The 19,748-nt window shown below is 39.9% G+C and overlaps 1 protein-coding gene across 1 annotated transcript in view; it reads right to left on the bottom strand.

Moving 5' to 3' along the window:
* Nucleotides 1–1,199: 1,199 nt before the first annotated feature.
* The window catches only part of il1rapl2 (interleukin 1 receptor accessory protein-like 2), a 153,032-nt gene continuing 134,483 nt past the window's right edge, over nt 1,200–19,748 (bottom strand). Inside the window, exons 9-17 of the mRNA XM_023423340.1 lie at nt 18,236–18,376; nt 17,369–17,429; nt 16,497–16,606; nt 7,933–8,078; nt 7,695–7,772; nt 7,458–7,574; nt 5,500–5,622; nt 4,499–4,738; nt 1,200–4,036 (exon numbers count right to left, since the gene is read on the bottom strand). Coding sequence (XP_023279108.1) covers nt 3,938–4,036; nt 4,499–4,738; nt 5,500–5,622; nt 7,458–7,574; nt 7,695–7,772; nt 7,933–8,078; nt 16,497–16,606; nt 17,369–17,429; nt 18,236–18,376 — 1,115 coding nt within the window. The 3' untranslated portion in view covers nt 1,200–3,937. The remainder of the gene's footprint in view (nt 4,037–4,498; nt 4,739–5,499; nt 5,623–7,457; nt 7,575–7,694; nt 7,773–7,932; nt 8,079–16,496; nt 16,607–17,368; nt 17,430–18,235; nt 18,377–19,748) is intronic.

Here is a 19,748-nt window from a genome sequence, read left to right as displayed (position 1 = left end):
ATGAGTGCAATGTTTTCTCTGTGGCTGAATCTGTCCCAAATATAGCATGACTGTCAGAAGCCACTTCCACATCTGGACCAATTCTGGCACACACTTGGAAAATCTTCCGGCTGTCAGCCAATACCAGAGGATGCAGGCATATGTAGAGGTTTTGCTACAGTGCATTTGGAAAGTGCTCAGAGCCCTTCACATTTTTCACATTTTGTTGTTGCAGTGTTATTTTTTTCCCTCACCAGCCCCTGACCCCATAATGACAAAGAAAATTTTAGAATTTCTTGTAAATTTATTTAAAAGGAAAAACTGAAATATCCAATTGACAGAAGTATTCAGACCCTTCACTATGATACTTGAAATTTAGCTCAGGTGCGTCCCATTTCTCTTGATCATCTTTGAGATGTTTCAACACCATGATTAGAGTCCGCCTGTGGTCATTTCAATTAATTGGACATTTGGAAAGGCACACACCTGTCACAGCTGTCAATGCATATCAGAGCAAACCAAGCCACAGGGCAGGGAAACTGCCTGCAGAGCTCAGAGTCATGGATTATGTTGAGCCATATGTTGCCATATGTTATGTTGGGAGAAACTTCCAGAGGGACATCCATCCCTGCAGTACTCCATCGATCTGGGCTTTATGGCAGAGTGGACAGACAGAAGTCTCTCCTTGGACAAAGACACGCGATAGCTGTTTGGAGTTTGCAAAAGAGCAGCTAACAGACTCTCAGTCTGACTGCCTGTCAATATCGATTGTCGATTGGCCAGTTGTCTGCCAATTGGGTCTAGACTAAAACACCCCAAATGTTGGATGGATCTCAAAGAAATGTGCATAGACATTCATATAATCTCATGTGAAACGATTTAGTAGTACCATGAGGTTGACATTTTTTTCTTAGATGGATTGCCATGAGATTTGTACACACATTGATGGTCCCCAGACCTAAGGGCTATTGATGAGTGCAATGTTTTATCTGTGCAGTCTATAGCTTGTTGTCCTCATTTATTTTAAAATATGTACGTATTGAGTACATTTCAGTGTTATTTCAGGCCAGAAATACCACACCCACTGGTGGAAAGCCGTTTCTTGTGTAACACATAATTGCTCATTGAATAGATTTGAATTGGAACCACTAATTTCTATGGAACCACATACTTACAGTAACTTTGTTGCCATCATGTTTTTAATTGATTGGAAAGACATAATGTTTCATTTAACTTATTAATTGTGATACAGCACAGGGGGTTATGAGGTTAACATATTCCTCTGTGGGATATAACAAGGTCATAACTGTATATGGTATGCAATGAATTAACTCCATAACAACTTAAAAACTGGTAAAATATTTCAGAAATAACATTTTTAAATGTTTTTGTCTTACCCTTAGCTCAACTAATAACAAAGAAGCAACTAAGGTTTTGCAAAATATGTTTTTGCATTAACACCACATGTAACATTGCAGCTTTTGGCAGTCCCAGCTCAACACAGTTCAAATCCTATTCGACTCACTGTACCCCAGTTCAGCTCAGATTAGCCCAGCAAAGTGTAAAACTGGTTTTATTGCATGAGAGCCAAAGTTTTGTTTCCCCCAATCTGAACAGAAAGTTTAACAAAACCATCAATATGACCAGAGCAATTATTAAGAAATCTAAATGACTGTTGGAGAGGAGGAAGTAGTGAGGACTAAATGGTGTGAGTGTGTGGAGTAGCTGGGCACAAGATGAAGATTACAGTTGGTGAAATTATAAGAAAAAGTCTTGCAAATGAAAACAGAGAAGGGGAAAGTGGGAAGGAAGTAGAAGAAAGAAAGCGTAACAGCTGAATGTGTCAGATGACAGTTATTCAACGTGTATAAAACAACTCATATACTTTTTATTTGCTCTCAGTTAAATTATTTCAACCAATATATCCAAAGAATAGTCAAAGAAATGAGCAGAAATCAAAAGACAACCACTATACTGTATATTGCCATCGAATATAACAACTCAAATAATTAATTATTGTATCAAACAATCTCAAATATCCAGAATTCATTGGTTCTAATAAGACAATGACAGTACCGTTGTGTAAATTCAAAACATTATTCACTTTGCTTAAATATTATGGTAATAATCTTGTTTTTTTTTAAAGCTCACAAAGAAGAAGTTGGTCTGTTTCAGCTTGGAGTCCGGCTTTTTCTGCAGTGAAGCCCCCTTTGGCTGACTGGTAGTGGTCTCAATTCCAGAGTGATGGGTTTAAAACATCAGTCTGTTAGCAGTGTTGTACTGCCATCGATCTATCCATCCATCCATCCATCCATCCATCCATCGACAAAAAGATGAAAAGAATGAAAGCAAAAAGCGGCTCTGGGTCACACTTTGGGTCACACACTTAATGTGGGTGTTTAACAGAAAATGTAGGGAACAAATCACTGTCATGTATAGGTCTATGCATAAGTTATGGAAGCTGTACAGAGATTATTATAACAAACAAATATTAAAAAACAAAGCCTGGTAAAAATTCTCACCAAACTTCTAAAAGGATAAACTTTTTAATGAAACAACACAAAATAAATAATAAACATGTTTTTGGAGGGACACCTCCTTTTTTCCCTTTATCAGTTTTTATCAATACTTCATGGCTGGACAGAAAACAAATATACCGTATCAACATAAGACGTTTATTCTCCTCCGTATGAAAAGAGGCTGCGACAAATGACTGTCTCATTTACTCTTTTATCTATGTTTATTTGATTATTTTTTTATCTAAATGGGTGGTCATGCAAATAGAAAAAGCCAAGTCCTTTATGCTTTTAGCTCGGTGGTAAAAGTTGGTAGTTCACCTCTTTGCCACTTCGCCTCTTGACGAGTTGACTGGTTGCTGTTAACTGGGTTACAAGGTGATGAGCTGACTGGTTTTCTTCCTCCTAGCTCAAGAAGTAACTAGCCTTTTAGTCAACTAGTTTACACAACTAGCTAGCTTCCACTGACTCCAGCTAACTGTGTTTTCTCAGTAAAATGAGTTTTAGCCATTGCTTTATGCGTCACTTCTTATTATCTTGCTGGAATTTCTTCCAGTCAACCATCTCAGAAAGTCAACCATTTCAGCTTCTGCAAGCCAAACCAGGTAGCTAGGTAGCTAGCTAGCTAGCCAGCCAGGAGTTGCATTTCAAGAGGTTGACTTGTTGTTTTAAGGTGGACTGGTATTCCAAAATCATTGCTTGAAATCTGCCTTGTTTACTGACAAACCACCTAGTCAACAGGTAGATGGATATTCGGAGAACTCATCTAGGTAGGAGATTGACTGGCATTCACGCTACTTTTTGCTTTTCAGTAGACCGATATTTCCGAGTAGTTAAGCAGGTGACAAATCAACTGGTTTTCACAGCTGGTGTGCGAGTTGTCCGTGATTACGAAATACTTGCGTTTATTGTGCTCCAAGGTCCAATGTGGTAGCTTGTTCGACAAACAGTTCTATTGTCTGTGGATACTTAATTGTCGCTTAAGTATCCTGGACCTTTTCAGTTCTTTATATCCATACGTCCACATCTGTCTATAAACTCTCTCCAGTCAAATTCATTTGACCAGTCACGTTGTATAATAGCATTCCTTAAAATGGTCATGGCTACACATCTTACATATCAGTTTATCAGTCTGTAACTAGTTGGAAAGTCCAAATGCAGTGAGTCAATCAGTTTTACAATCTGAATCCATCCGTTTGTAAGAAATCTGCAGCCATTACAAATGTGAATCTTAGACTTAGGCAGTCTTTAAGAAGTCTGTTGCTCACAGCATGGGATGAAATGGCTCAAAACGAGTCCACAACAAGTCTCTCCTGACACCAAGTCTGTACACAGTCCAAAAACCCAATGAAAACCAGTTGACCAACCAGTCTACCTCACATCCAAGGCCAGTGAAAAAGCAGTCTGTAAACCGGTCTGTATCTAGTACCAGTTGAGCACATCTACCAGATGTCAGAGCTTAGTTCTCTGCTGGTAAGCGGTACGAAGGTGCTGTTCAGGTGGAGTTCTGGCTTCTTCCCAAGTGTACTGCTCTGAGGAACCTGGGAAACACACAGCACAACAGTGATGAGCAGGAGTCTCCCCCAGAGCACAAGTCTTAGAAAAGATCTACAGTTCAAAAGAGAAAAAACAGGTGCTGCATTTTACATTATATACAGTACTATTGCATGCCAGTAGTGCACCATGCCTCATATATGACAACTATACTTCTATATGACAACTACTTCCCAGTCTGTTAGAATAAATAAATATTTGATGTCGGATAATATGAAGATACTATTTTCTGTCTACATTTTCTTTTATCCAAACAGACCTCTTGTTCCCCAGTGAACTGCTCTGAACCCCTGGGGAGAAAAGAGGGGTTCCATTTTTAATGTGTTTAAACTCTGAGTACATGCACACAAACAACAGAAAAGGATGCACTGTGCAGATACACTGTTGGATGCTAGAAACCAACTAAAACAACAAAAACATACGGTAAGTGGCACTGTCTTTTCTCCCACCTGTCCATTCAGCAGTGTCATGGGGATGTTACAATAGACATGGCGCCCCCCTGGGCCCAGAGTGGAGAACTGCACTGTGGAGGGAGGTGGGAGAGGAGGCGACAGGGAGGAAGGTTGTGGGGGAAGCTGGAACTCGTAGCTGCGGCAGAAATGCCTCATTTGAGCAGCTGTAGCCGTGTGTCCCCCTCCCAGTGGCAAGGTCATCTGGTTGTAGTCCGGGATCTCTGTTGCCAAGGCAATCTGTGGTGGAAAAACATGACTTTCTGTTAACTTTTTATCACCAACAATATCATTCAAGGAGGAAATTAAACCTTACACGTCAGTTGTTTTAATTGTCCGGCTAACTGTGAAACTCCAATTCATAAAGGGTTGAAAATAAAGGAGGCCAAAATTTCACCTCTTTTGTAGAAAGGGCTTAAAGTAAGAGAAAACAGTTTTGTCTTTGGACTAAGATAATTAGGCGAACTATAACTTTGACCACCAGAGACAAACTCCGTAGTCCGATTTGGGTTTTTAGATGTAGTTTCAGACAGTGGTGGAAGTTCACCACAGCAGGTGTAGCCGCACTAAGACCCGACAAACTCTGTGCTTAACTGACGTGTTTTGTGAAACTAATTTATTAACCATCTATTTTGCTTTGTAGAACTCTATACAATTCTTATAATATTCCAGTAGTAGTAACAGTATTTCCAGAACAGTTAGAATTCTAATTACTTTTGATTATTAGCTGTTTTTTTTAAAAATTTATTTACTACCCTACCTACTAATACCTACCTACTACCATAAAAACTTGTGACTGTTTGAACCTTGATCAAATGTTTTTTGTTCTTGTCCAGAAGTAATGGTATTGTAAAAGCCTGACCTATAAAACCAAGGATAATACACTGTTTATTCTCTGTTTTCATTGTCATGGTGGAAGGGCATGTAAAATATTGTCCATCATGGTTTCAAAAACACTAAGTTTGTAAGCAGTAACATTACTGTGAAATAAAACAGCTGACCTGATGATGCCCATGGCGACTCTCATTAGGGGGTGCCAGAGAGGCAGAGGTGGTTGTCATGGCAATGGTGGAGACGGTGGTCTGTAGGTCACCAAAGAGGCCCTGTTCACCGGAGTCCATTACCTATTACCACAGAAACACAATTACATAGTTTTCATTGTGCAGATTTGAGCAGTCAAGAAGATTTTATCCCAATTTTGAAATGACCATTGTGGCAGGAAAGGTACTGAGATACATTGGTTATCTGAAGAGATAAGACTTGCGATACTTTATGTTCTTCTTATTAACAACAAATCCCATGAAAGGAGCAAAGCCTTCATATATCTTAATCCTCTGTGTCATGGAGCTCCAGAAATGATTAAAAACAGTGTGCCACACTGTTGTGCCGGGTCACTTGTTCCTTCATTTCATTTAACATGGACACTGTAGTTTACTTTTTAGACAATATCTCATACATTGTCCTACGGCTGTAAATACTCACAAGCGCAACAAGTGCATCACAGCTGAAAATATTCCCAAACAAAAACACAAGGTTTTGTTTTATTGTACAATCATGTATAGTAGTTATTAAAACAGTTGCCACATCTTAAAGCCATTGGTTTTGAATACGTAAAGAGGGTGAAATCATAGCCTGGTTTGTGTCCTTTGGTCTGAACTATTTTGCTAAATTTCACATGGTTGCATTTATGTATTTGGTTCATGTAGACTGACACTGTGCATTATCCAAGCAAACAGGTAAACAAAAGTCATAGGGATTCAGCCACTCCACAAAATGTCATCCTACAAGGTCGGAAACATTTGGCGGCAGTGAGGGGTCAAAACGCACCTGATTGCCATTCATTGTGTGTTGCTGAGCATGATGGATCGCCTGAATTCTACGGTGCTCTTGTGCAATTTTTCAAGATGTTAGCAAGTGTGTTCCTTGGCCCATAAATTGAAGAGGCACCTCACCTCTTCTTGGCTTCATTGTGTTATATCAGGCTTTCCAAGCATGAATAACAGCAGACTATCGGATGTCATTGTGTATTCACTTAAACTCACAAGGCCCTGGAATTTAAAGTTGTTTTATGTCAGTTTTATTGGGCACTGTGTGAGTTTGAATGGCACCATTCTCAAATGGCCTAATGAAGCAAAGCAAAATAGTTCACATTCCAAAGCTTATTTCTGTTTTGTACATAAAGAATAAAATGATGCTGCAAATTTAAAAAATAAATAAATAAATAAATCAGTCACATAATTGGTGTTAATAAGCAGGATAAGAGCACATATACAGTGTCTGAATGCGATAAATACTCTTATTATCATTGTCCCATTTCTACGACATCACATGTTAAGGTGCCATAGGACATTAAGATCCTTTCTGTTACAGTCCTATGCTTCACTCTGTGTTTGTTTCTTGATGATTATTTTCCATGTAGCGAGCAGCGAGAGAACATCTCTTTGCTAATCAGGGCATACACCACCTGAGGTGTTAACACATGGTAAACATGTGCACATTTACCCTATTGTGATTCCAATTTTAATACATTACCTGTGTTTAGCAGGCATTTCAAAGGCCATCTGTTTGTTGTGGATGTATGCTGCCCAGGGGAGCATAAGTAAATATGCTAAATTTCCACAGTATTTTTCCTCGGCTCCTGGACACGCCATGAAGACAGTGTTATTCTGCCAATTACACCTGTAGCTATACATATGCATGGTCTGTGAGTAGAACGTAAAGGCTTATAGTACATTATTTCTTAGGATGTGCAAATTCATCTGTTTTTCAAAGCTATTTTATTCTTATAGTCACAGTTAGGTTAAGCAAAAAAATAAAAGTGGCCCTTGCACTTTTTCCACTGTAGGATTTCTTTTGGTAGTTTAAGTTTAGTATTTTTCTCATACAAACAGTGCCACTGTGTAGATGATTGTGAAAGACTGTAAAACGTGATTTCAGATTTCTGTTAATGGCAGTATACCTGGCGTCTGGACAATGTCTCTCTGCGTTTAGCAGGCATTTCGTAGACCACCTGTTTCCAAAACTTAGAGGACAGCTCATTGCTTTTAGGACCCCTCCACTTGATGATGGATAAAACCTGGAGAGAAGAAAAGAGAGGTGAAAAGATTTATTTTTTTATTCTCTAATTGCTTTATTCTGCTGGTGTTTGATCAGATCACCTTCCTCTTTCCCTCCATTCATCCCTCTCTCTGCATACCTTGATCGTATGTTTCAGTGCTTCAACCTCTTGATAGTTGATGACATTCTTCAGGTCGGCACACTCTATCATGATCACCTGGACACACAGAGAGGCAGGTGTAGAAGTGTTTGAGAAGAGAGGAAAATGACAATCTCTGAGCAGAGCAATTCTCCTTATTGCTCAAAGCCAGGAAAAGCTGACGTCACACATTTTCTCATCTTTTAGACTGACTTCCTGTTTCCTTTGTGATTCATACCTTGATCTCCCCGGTGACCAACATAGAATGGAGGCGTGTCTCTATCTGGAAGATACTCCACCCTCTTTTGGCGACAAACTCTGGGGTCAAAACGATGATGAGACGTCTGCTCTGCTCCACGCTGCGAGCCAAGTCCTCGATATAGGCTGGGAGAGAGAGACATGGAGACAAAGTGTAAGTGATAGAGTGAAAAGAGAGTTAGAGAAGGATGTCAATTAGAGTGAAGTGAAGAACAAAATGTGGTTGGTGTCTTGCAATTTACTAGTTAGAAATATAAAAGAAAATAAACTGTTCCAGCCAGAATCTATGGTATGAGTGAATGTGTTGGCATCATTTTCAGTAATACTCTTTTCTATACTTACAATAGTGTATAGGGCAGAACTGTAAACATCACTGTGGTTAGATAAAACAGGACTGATACAAAAAAAAGTAACTATCTTTTGCTATTAATATAAAGGAATGGTTTAAATTTTGGGGAAATATTTACTTGTTTGACATAAAAAGACAGCTTATCAACAATCTATGTGTTAAGCGTGGAGCTGGAGCCAGAATGTAGTTAGCCTAGTGTAGCGTACATACCTGGCCTGGCATCAGTCACAAGCCATTAAGGAAGTTCATTATAAGGACATGCAGAGTTACGGACCCACAGTTGACACTTTGCGACTCTTGCCACCATCAAACTATCAAATTGATAGGAAACAGAGACAAAGGACCCTTCTCTCACAAACAGACTATGCTGTTAGCATGTCCGAACAACACAGAACCAGACCAAAGGTCAAAGGGTCAGCTCCAGAGGATCAACCAATGGACACCAGGCAACTGGAGAATATAGGCAAAATCTCCAGTTTGTAACATTAAGACTTTGTCTAATGATATTTGATTGTTTCTTGTATAGGACAAGTAACAACAAAAGGACTGATTAACACTAAGGTGTGAATCCTGGCCTGTCTGTGACATGCATGAACACACACACACACGCACACACACACCAACCTCCCTTCCTCTGTCCCTCTCTAGATAAGAGTCATAAACTACATCCCACATTCCAATCCTGGGTAGTGACCAGCAGAACACTCTTCACAGACACAGATCAAAGGATGAATGTAAAATTAAATATCTAGCTGTTCTGTAACTCATGAAATGTTCCTATGCAATAGTTTAACCCCAAACTTCTATCCCATAGACTGTTTGAAATATAACATGTAGATTTTAAGACAATGTCCTTCATGTGACCATACTGTCAGCATCCTTCACACAAGGTAACACACTACATGACATCCAGCATGTCCATATTATTATTATTACAGTTGAAGAACTGCTGTGTAATCCATATGTATAAACCATTAGCTTTGGGAAATGTTTATATTGTTGTTTGATCAATTAACCACTTGTATCATAATTAATTCCAGGTTTGAAGGATGTAATATGAAATCAACACTCCTATTACTCCTCTCTGCTATTATTAGTGCAAGTAGTTTATGTTATTCCATTTAATGTTTTGTGGTCATGGTGGAAGACAGATGTGCAAGTTTATAAGTAAACTCTAGATTTAAATTATTCCAAAGTTTAGTGGAAAATTACTCTCTTCTCCAAGTGGAAACACAGGAGAAGACGGGTGACGCCCCTGAAACATGCGCCAACCCCCAGGGGATAAAACAGTCGTGAACAATTCACACAAAGTCAGAAAAGGTCAGAAATGTTAGAAACGCAAAAAAGTTAGAAACTCGGCGAGATGCTAAGAAGGAAGAAGAGGCGAAAAATGAAGCTAAAAACTAGAGGCTGAAAAGCTGAAGCTAGAAAACGATGCAGAAACCAGAAGCTGAGAACTTTGCTCAAAGCTCAGAGTCCCGGCTCAAAGCCCGGCTCTGTAGCCATGGAAACTCTTAGCTCTAAGCTGCTCGCCACAAACTCATGGCTCTTAGTCATTTTTGCACTTTTCGCGTCTTTTATTTTTCTTTGCCACAAGCTCCAAGTAACATCATTTTTGTCTACATGCGCGACCTTTTATTTTTATAAACCAAGTCAAGACCAACTGAACCAAAGCAACAGAAGTGCCTCAGAGTAATTTTGTAACTTTTAAATCATCATCTAGTTTTCCTTTTTGAAGATTTTGACAACTTTAGAGTCATCTGGTCAACGCCAGCCTCCTCTAAAGTATCCAACCAAAGTGAAGAGCATTAGAGTTTATTTCGCATCAACCCACAAGAGACACCAGCAGATAACATCTGTACGACCTCCTGCAGAGAAGCCGAGCAGAAATCAAGAGTGCCCGAGAAAGAAAGTCTCCTGGCAAACTCCACCAGAGCTGAACCGCTGAGACACCGGCAGAATCCGTCAACGTGATAACGGGACACGGCCTCCAGGAGAATCCACTTAGATCCCGCGTCTCTGGGGTTACCATGGCAACCACAGCCACCTGGGTTCCAGCTGAGGGTCTCCAGCTACAGTGCAACTCACAGTAGGCCGGTCTTAACACTCTGCACATGACTGGGTTGATGTCGAAATACAGCAATATTTAATCATCAAACCTAATTCGTAGATGTAGCATCATTAGCTGTATAGTCATAGTGTATAGCCATAACATATTCTCTCCCACCATTGCCAACTCATCACACTGCTCATTTCATTATTATTGTCATCTTTATGATTATTACACCTTGCATTTACTCTGTAGATAGTTTAGTTTAGTTAATAAACTCCTTTATTTACACCCAGTTGTTGTCCTGTTGTATTCTCTTGACGTAGAGACTGGAGATCCATTGAATCAAGAAGTCACGGCTTCCGATATGAGATTGATAAATTTGGCAATGAAGTAATTCATTGTTGTCCTCCCAGAGGACTGGTGCTTCATTTCAATGAGAGTAAATTCTAAAATATAGCGTTAATGCTACACTAGCTAAGTACCGGAGCTAAAGGGGGGAAAAGCTAGCATGGCTTTATCCAAACTAAAAAAAAACAAGTAACACCCTGTGTCACATATCTTTAACATGTAAATAAATTGTGGTTATCTTTTACATGAATTACGTGCTTCAACTATTTCCTGTGACTACAACTGTGTGCAGTGGTCTGAATAGGCAGGAAGTGTTTTCACACAGGTGCTTAGTTTTTTTATCTCATGTAAATTAGGCAACTTTGGACAGAGTCAAGCAAGCTCACTGGTTCTCCCTGCCTCCTGTTTTTATAGCCTAAACACATCTTGACTTTTAAGCTCTTTATTTAATGTACAGATCTGAGGTTGATATCTTATCATGTTCAAGTATCAGGTCTCATGTTATTGTTTGTAAAAAATCCTACTGTGCAACTCTCTGTCACACCTCTTTCCAAAATGCTCTAAAATACACTAAAAGCAATAAACACATCTAACAAACAGCTACAAAAAAAGCTTTGTGGTCGTTTGTGGGACTAGCTCAATGTTTTGGGAAATATGCTTATTCATGTTCATTTGTTCAGTAGTTTAGGCATATTTTTTAACTTTGGGGAGAGTCAGTAACCTTTCGAAGCAGCTGGATTTCTCATAAGCCAGAATCCATCTTACCAATATCCAAGATATTTGCTAGTTGTCAAACCACAGTTGTTCTGACCAATCAGCATCCTGTGAGGGAGGAGCTGCTGGAAGCTACAGATGTCTTAGGTGAAAGAGGTTAGTGTACAAGCTACTACAGCATCAGTTATATCACAACTGGACAGTATTTCAAAGAGCTGAGAGGCTGAAGGCTTTTCCCTCTTCTCACAAATGGCTTCAGTGAGAGCTTGATTTCCCAACTGGATCCAGTGGTAGTGAAAAAAATGGGAAGGATGCAAAATCTGATTGGTTGAAGTTAGCCTGTTATACACGCTGATAGATAGACCGTTCATCCTATCACCTGTCAAGTATTTTTTGAGAGCGCCTGTTGTTTTCCAAACAGTTTCTAACCATAGACTGTATATAAAGATGGACGTAGCCTTTGTGATGTTACCTATAGGTTTCTGAACAGCAGTTTTGAAGCTCAGAGTGGGCTTCTTCGCCGTCGCCATCTTGGGAGTACCTGACTCCGCCTAACTCCCAGCTAATCCAAAAGTGGGCAAAGAGGTGGGGCTTGTGTGGAGTTGAGACTTTGGTACATGCCAGTTTGTGGCAAGCATATGCTCACCCACCTGTCACTCAAAGCTGCCATGCCCTCAATTATGCAGATCTTTAAGTCTTAATAAATGTAAACAGGTGAGTTATAAAAAAATTCACCCCCCCCCCGTACAGTAGTTATGAAATTAGCAATAGAGACCAAAACTGTTGTTTGTACCAGGCTGTAAACATGTTTATTTCTGCTTATTTCTGCTGAGCATTTTAACATGGGTCTATGGGGAATGACTCATGTTTGGTATAGTATAGGTATAGTATACAGGTTTCAGTATATTGAACTGTTCCTGTAATGGTCATGTATTTGTGCAAATGACAATTAAGAGAGATTTTTTGAGAGGTTTTATTTATAGTATAGAAAAGCTACAACAGCTTCAAAAAGAAGAGGCAGGAAAAAAATGCATCTAATATTAAGGTAAACCTCCTTATATAGTATCTGCCCTCCTCTTGCTGGCTGCAGCCTTCAAGTCATCTCGTTCATAAAATGACAGGAAAGACTGACAGGAGTATACAGTGGAGTGACAGAAATGCTGGTGCAAGGTTTTTGGCTCTGACACAGCACAGCGGAGTCGGTTCTTAAATGGGGATCAGACTCGTGCTGATACACCACCATCAGCTTTTACTTATATCTCAGAGAGGAAAATGTGAACTTGAAGAGGGGGATGGGCAGGTGACAAAATGTGAAAAGTGAACAAATCTGAGGTGGAGCCACTTTATGTGTCAATATAAATATGAGTCAATACAGAGCTCAATGCAATACTTGCAGAACGCTTTAAATGCTCTTTTTTCACCCTCACTGTGGTGCCGTTGTTTGGTGCCAGGCCCAGTGTTAACTTATTTTCCCAAAATGTTCCATTTCCAATTATTTATTTGTGACATTCTCAGTGTTTTCTGCAACATGCATAACTGAAAGTGCTCATTATTTCTTAAATTTGCTCTGTGAACAACGGATTCCCTCCCTGTGTGTGTCTCTCTCCTTCACCATCTATTCACTTGCTAACTAAATTAATGACAGACTCTCCAACAACACATTGCAATTTCACGCTCAATTTGAGAGGCACAAATAGTACAGAACATCCCAAAATTCAGTCCCTTTCTCTCTCTTCTATGGGTTGCCTTTCCTTTCCTCTCTTTATCTGTCCCTCTCTTCTCTCCTCACAACTAACCTCCCCTCCTCCCTCCTGCCCCTCACTTCCCCTTCCCGCTCTCTGTTTCTGAGGATTATGTAAATCAATTAATAAAATAACACAAACCAATGACCCCGTCCCCACCTCTTTCTCTTCTCGTTGTTTATTTCCTGCTCTCTTGTTCATTTCGGAGGGCTAATGGAGTGGATAATTGAATGGCGTATTTTAGGTCGCATCGCCATGTTGCTCTGTCAATGGCTTTGGTAAGCAATGAAAAGGCACCTCGCTCTGTCTCCGTGATTCTCTCAGTGAGTCTGCTCTCCACACTATGTAACCTTTAGTTCATATGCAGATTAGACAGAGTTATGTGTGCAGGTATGCTCAGTGGACATTTGTCTTTGGGATGTTTTCGGGGCACAGAGAGGAACCCTCAATTTGGGAGGAAATGTGACTTTTTCATCTGCTGTCAGGATGTGGTGTTGTGTGTGTGGGAGCTGAGGCATAATTTTGGCCAACGGCAGTATATGTAGGGCATGCTGATTCATTATGAACCATATTTAAGTAAATTTATTTATGTATTTTAGCAGAAAATGTTAAATAATGCAGAAAACACACATTAGTTTGTTATTTTCTAGCCATGTTATAAAGTTATTTTATCAAACTACCTTCTTTTTAGAAGTTTTTAGGATAAGTTGAAAAACATCATGTTGACAAAATGCTGATACACAGGGGATAATGGCTTGGTATTTCATTTGTTGCATTACTTTGATATTTCAGTGGAATTAACCAGGGACCTCACTGACTATTGATGTGTTTTATAATGTTTTTTAAAGCACTGAGCAGGTACAGCATATTACCTCAGTTCCCTGAAGCACATAGCCACTTTACCTAATAAATAGTATCATAAATAGCATTTGTAACCAATACCATTTCAACAAATGGTGGATATACAGTATCTGTAAAGTCCAGATGAAAAATAAACTTAATTGTTAATATCTCAGATGATATCAATCAGATTTTGGTAGAACATCAGGACATGATCTGTGCCACTCCATCCAAAACTAGACTGTTTGGCTTAAAGTTATAATATGTAACTTTTCCCAATTAGAATGTCCAAAAATTTGATCTTCTTGGAGTTCTGTTCTTACATTATCCCAAATGTTTCCAGCAATTTTCAAACAAGAGAAATCTGTGATTTTAATCATTGTAACGGTCCGTGCTATTTGGTCGCCGGCCAATGACATCGTATCCCCTATGTGCATGCGTTGGTGTTGTGGTTGCCTGCTAGAAGCTAAAACTGTCTTTTATCCAGTTTTAAGTCACATACATTTTATATACCTTGGTCGTTTTCTACTATATATTTTGACTGGATGAAGGATTTTATTTATCGGACATCAGGATCTGAAGTTATCAGAGAAAAAAGCCAGGCAAATGTGAGGCAGCTCAGCTCCCAGCCGCTCATGTGTCTCCTGAATTGCGTAGGTGAATCATCGATTTTTAAAGTCAAATGGCTTTATTTGTTTTTCTACTGGTTTTAATCCCCCTCCATTTTTTATGGAGAGGAGGACACCTCTGTGGATAATTCAGCTGCCGGTAAAAACATCCTGAACGCCTGGTTCATAAGTTATCAGAGAAACAATCAAAACAAAGGTTAGCAGCACCCTTAGCTCCCAGACCCTCTCTGAGGTCCCGTGTCTGCCGTACAGCATTGGCGAAGCACTGACTTTAAATGTGAAACTGCTTTATTCAGTGTTTTTACTGGTTAAAATCACCTGGACTGTTTGTTTTGGAGAGGAAGAGACGACTGTGGATAATCTTTTGTTATTGTTGTGATTGAGAGACCCCTAGTGGTAGAAGTTACTGTACACATACTGTGCATTTAATCAGGGGCACCACTGCGTTTAGTAAATAGAGAGCTGAAGTCTTTATGTCACTGGGCTAATGTCACTTCCATTTGCTCCTGTAACTGAAATTATTCTCTCTCATTGAACTGTTCTTTCATCTGCCTTTGTGAAAAAAAGCTTGTTCCTCTGGATTTCTTTCCATATTCTATGTTGTGTGTTGACATTGAATGAGAGTGCAAGAATGTGTCTGGGAGAATCTAAATGTGTGTGTGGGGGTGTTTATCACATAAACATCCCCACACACACTATGTTTCAAACTAAATCCTCCATTCACTGTCCCTGCAGCTGGCAAGGCAGGAGATGAGCCCAACAATGATGGATGGATGTGTGTGTGTGTCCGCTGAGGATATTGACAAATCTGTATATTACATTGTATCTGCAGTTTTATTCCATATTTCTTCCACGTTTACAGCCGCACTGCCCTCAACACTGTCTTGAAATTTTTCATCATTAAACAATTTCGCAGCGTTCAGTGTACATATTGTGAGCATCTACATTTGCGATTTGTGAGCGTATGTGGATGACAGCTGCAGCAAATAAATCCACACACTGTCCTCAAATTGTCAATTTGGGGATGGAGAAAAACAGACATGTTTTCAGACTGACCAGGAAGGACGACTTTTCAGACAATTAATCTTTCACCCACGGTTCCAATAGTACTTTCATTAAAAATTATGTTATTAGCGTTAGTTAGATAATTGGGGGATAGATAGAAAGACAGATGGACGGTGTGTGCCTGCATGTGTATGGCTGTAAGAGTTATGGTTGTCCCCTTGTGTCTGTAGAAGTGTGTGTCTATGTGCACCTGTTTTTTTGTGTGTGTGTGTGTGTGTGTGTGTGTGTGTGTGTGTGTGTGTGTTGTTTGCGTGTTGTTTGTGTGAGGTCAGAACATTCACAAACAAAGCAATAACTCCAGTTGGACAGAGAGTGACACATAACCCCAGAAATCATGGCAGACGGTGTGTGTGTGCTTGTGTGTGTGTGTGTGTGTGTGTGTGTGTGTTTGTGAGTGTGTGCTGTTTGCCCTCTATGTGTCCTGTACATTATGCGTGGACATCTCTGGGTGTTTAAGTGAGGGGCTCGACATGAGCTAGGTTGAGAAAAACAATTTACTTGTTTGTTTCTTAAAAAAGTGAGAACATGAGTTTGCGAGACTCATTGCCTAAAGCAGAGTGACATTGTTGTGTTGTGTATCGGTGTGTGTATGTGGCTGGAGTGCACACGTTATGTGCAGCTGAGAGCACACACAGACATATGTGTGTCTGTTTGTGAGTGTGCTATGATGAAGATCCGCATTCAATCTTATTTATTCTGACAGAGTGATGAATTCTGGGTATTGGGGGTTACAGTGGCCCAGAGCTTGTGTATGTGTGCGTGCGTGCGGAGGTAAGGTAGATAGATATATAGATGGATACTTACTGCTGCTGGGTATTAGATCTCTGTCTGGTATAAACAGCTTGTATCCGTAATGTTTCTCCAGAACATCTGGCAGGATCTCCAACGCAAACGTCTCCTCATCGCTGCTCGTCCTGCCAGAGGAGAGGACGACAAATATGGCTCCTGATTCAAAATCATCAGTTAATAACGGGCGGAAATGAAATGAAAGTGTTAATATGAAAGTATGGATGCACATGAGGTGATATCATTAAGCCTGATGTGATTCGCTGTTTTTGTTACTGTGACAATGCTTCACGAACAACAAAGATGAGTTTTACTGTGAAGCAGCTGTGGGAAGTAATTAGTTACAGTTAGCATGGTTAGCTTAGCTTAGTTTAGTTTGGTTTTTGGGAAAGACACTTATTGTCTTCCTTTTCCAGAGTGAGATTAAGATTGATAGCAGGTTTGTTTCATTCAGTTTGGATCTGGAGCCAGGATGTGGTTCATGTAGAGGTGATGGGAGGCAGATTTGTCACCAGGCAAGCCGTTTACTTTATGCAAAGTAATGACTCGGGCTCTGCGCTTCATACGCGGACATGGTCGTGGTATCAGAAAGTCAACCACGACATTTACTAAAAGCTGTAGCTTCTCCTTAAAGAAATTGAGGTTGTTACATATTAATACAACATTTACCACTTTTCTTTGCTAAGTCAGTTTTACATCTGAGAACTGGGAGCAGGAAGTGCTCACTGCAAATGTTCAACACACATGATCAAGCTGGGCAAGTTCTTCTTGTGTGCTAAAGTCCCTGATAGTTGCGAGCTTGAGAGTCAGTGTTGTTCAAATGAAAACAACTTGGTTTAACATAAGTGTGTGCCTGTGTGTACGTGTGTATGTGCACTGAGGTAGCTCACCTGCCCAGAGAGTCCAGGTCCACTTTAGTATAGGACAGGTAGGCATCGTACTCCTTATTATCTGTGAAGAGAGAGGCACGAGACAGAGTGAGACAACAGAAGTACAGGGGAGGTAGATGTCAGTTTAACAGATTTTAAGCTCTTGCATCCCACATCTGATTATATTTACATTACAGAAAATACTTTTGCTGATCACCTTTAAAACCCAGTTAGACCTCTGACCTCCTCTCACATGTTATGATTATAATATTACTGTATAGTTCCTTTTAAACAGTCATCAACACAGGATAAATGTTTGTCGTCTCGCTGTGAGCAGTTCATCAAAACCTGCTAACTTCCCAAATGAAGACACGTTTTGATCAGTTCTACATCTGGTCTTTGCGAGACTAAAGAAAATCAGTGATTCATCTTCGGGGGGAGCCATGGCTTGGTAATACTCTGTCAAGAAAATCAGGTGGACTTTAAGTTGAAATCAATACTTTCAATCAATACAGCAACTTTACTTCTGTGTGAATTTATTTCTGCTATCTTTTTCTATAGCTATAATGCATCTGCTTATATTGCTTTGCAAATGTAACTTTTCAAAGGGGCTTTAAAAATAAAGATCATCATTACTCAGCCAACGATTACAAAATGACAAACCAAACAACTGAAAAAACAAACATTTATTCACTTTGGTGCTTTTTTTTTTCGTCAACTGCTTCCTTTGACTTCAGTGAAGACTTAATCAAGTGTAAATGTTGTGCTTTTTATCAACATGTTTAAACTTGCCAATGACTTTTCACTCAAAGACACATGCATTCATTGAGTGCCCGAATTGTGTGTGTGTGTGTCCCTAAGTGACACTGAGCACTCAGAGAGGCTTACCATCTTCAGTTTCATCACTCCCAAAGTGCCTCCTGTAGCAGAGCATGATCTCCAAGTTGTAGCACTTGTAAAGTGCCGTTAGGACTCCCAGAAGCAGCAATATGACCCCGAGACCACCAGCCAACTCCAGGCGATACATGTCTACAGGCAGAGAGAGACAGAAAGGCCACAATAAGAAGAAGAACTGATGGTAAAGTAAAAACTAAATAATCACCCACTTCCTCCAATAAGTCAAGGTTAGAAGACTGAATCATTGATGCTCAGTTTGCTTTGGATTCATTTTCTTCGTTGCTTTTCACAAACTGGTTTGCTCACGTCTAAGTAAACAAAGTGAATCTGCAATGATTTGACTTCAGGAAATTTAAAAAAGAAAAGTTGGATTACCTTCAAATTGGCAAATTTTCTAAATCGGTGACTAAAACTCATTCGCTCACACAGATACACACACAGGCTGGCAGAAACACAAACACACATACACACACACACACACACACACACACACACACACACACACACACAGGCAGAACTACTGAGATTGACTTTTCATTTGATGTGATTTTTGATGAATCGCAGCTGAATTTAGATGCTTTGTTGACAGTCTGCTGAATCTTCCTGCTAATAAAACACACTGACTTCAACTGACTCAATGACACACACACACACACACGCACACACGCACACACGCACACACACACACACACACACACGTGAGACATGTTCACTTGACAACCAGCTTGCTGTCAAGAGGCAATCAATTAGGAGCTAATAATTAATGTTTGTTTGCTTCGTCTGCTCATGAAACAATTCTCTCTGGACTTGTCCTCGTTAACGAGAAGGTCGGGGGTGAAAGATTGGATGAATTCCACAGACATTTCATTGAAGCTCAATGACGCAGTATTTTGATGTCAACACTGACTGAAATGATTCTCTGTACTAGAAACGCCAGTTTAACTGTGTATTAATAAACCACTCTTTGGCCCTGAGCAGCTCCAGCAGCTGAATCTTCGCTTTGATTCATCGACCCATTGAGTCAAAGTCAAACACTTAGCAGAGCCAAAGAGAGCCAGATGTTTCAGTGTAAAGCTGGCAGACCAAAACAAGAATGGATATCAGACAGGTGTCTGAATCACCCAAGTTGCTCTGTACCTGCTCTAAGTGAAATAGGAACATGGTCTGTTAACTTGTCACTGTCCTAAATCAAGCTTTAAAGCCGGTCTATGCAACTTTTACTGAACTGGAGCCCCTGTGGCCACAAGTGACACAACTGTGGGAGAAGTTAACGAGTCTGAGTAGCGAAGAATTGTAAAGTCATTAAACTGAAACACTAAGGCTGGTCACACAGTAATATCTATATTTACTACTTACTTTATTAATATTAGCTAATGATTACCCACGGTAAGATTTCGGTCAAATCAGACCAAGCGAGGTTGTAGCAGAAAAAACCGTTGAGTGTGCTAACTTAAGCATTTTGAATTGAGTGTATTTTTTGCTTGTGAAATAAACATTGTTATTT

The sequence above is a fragment of the Seriola lalandi genome, unplaced genomic scaffold, assembly GCF_002814215.2.
Source record: "Seriola lalandi dorsalis isolate HSWRI2012SDOR001 ecotype SW California unplaced genomic scaffold, Sedor1 jcf7180002054691, whole genome shotgun sequence".
NCBI lineage: Eukaryota > Metazoa > Chordata > Actinopteri > Carangiformes > Carangidae > Seriola > Seriola lalandi.
The sequence above is the reverse complement of the archived record's forward strand: the minus strand, read 5'-3'. Positions and strand labels throughout refer to the sequence as shown.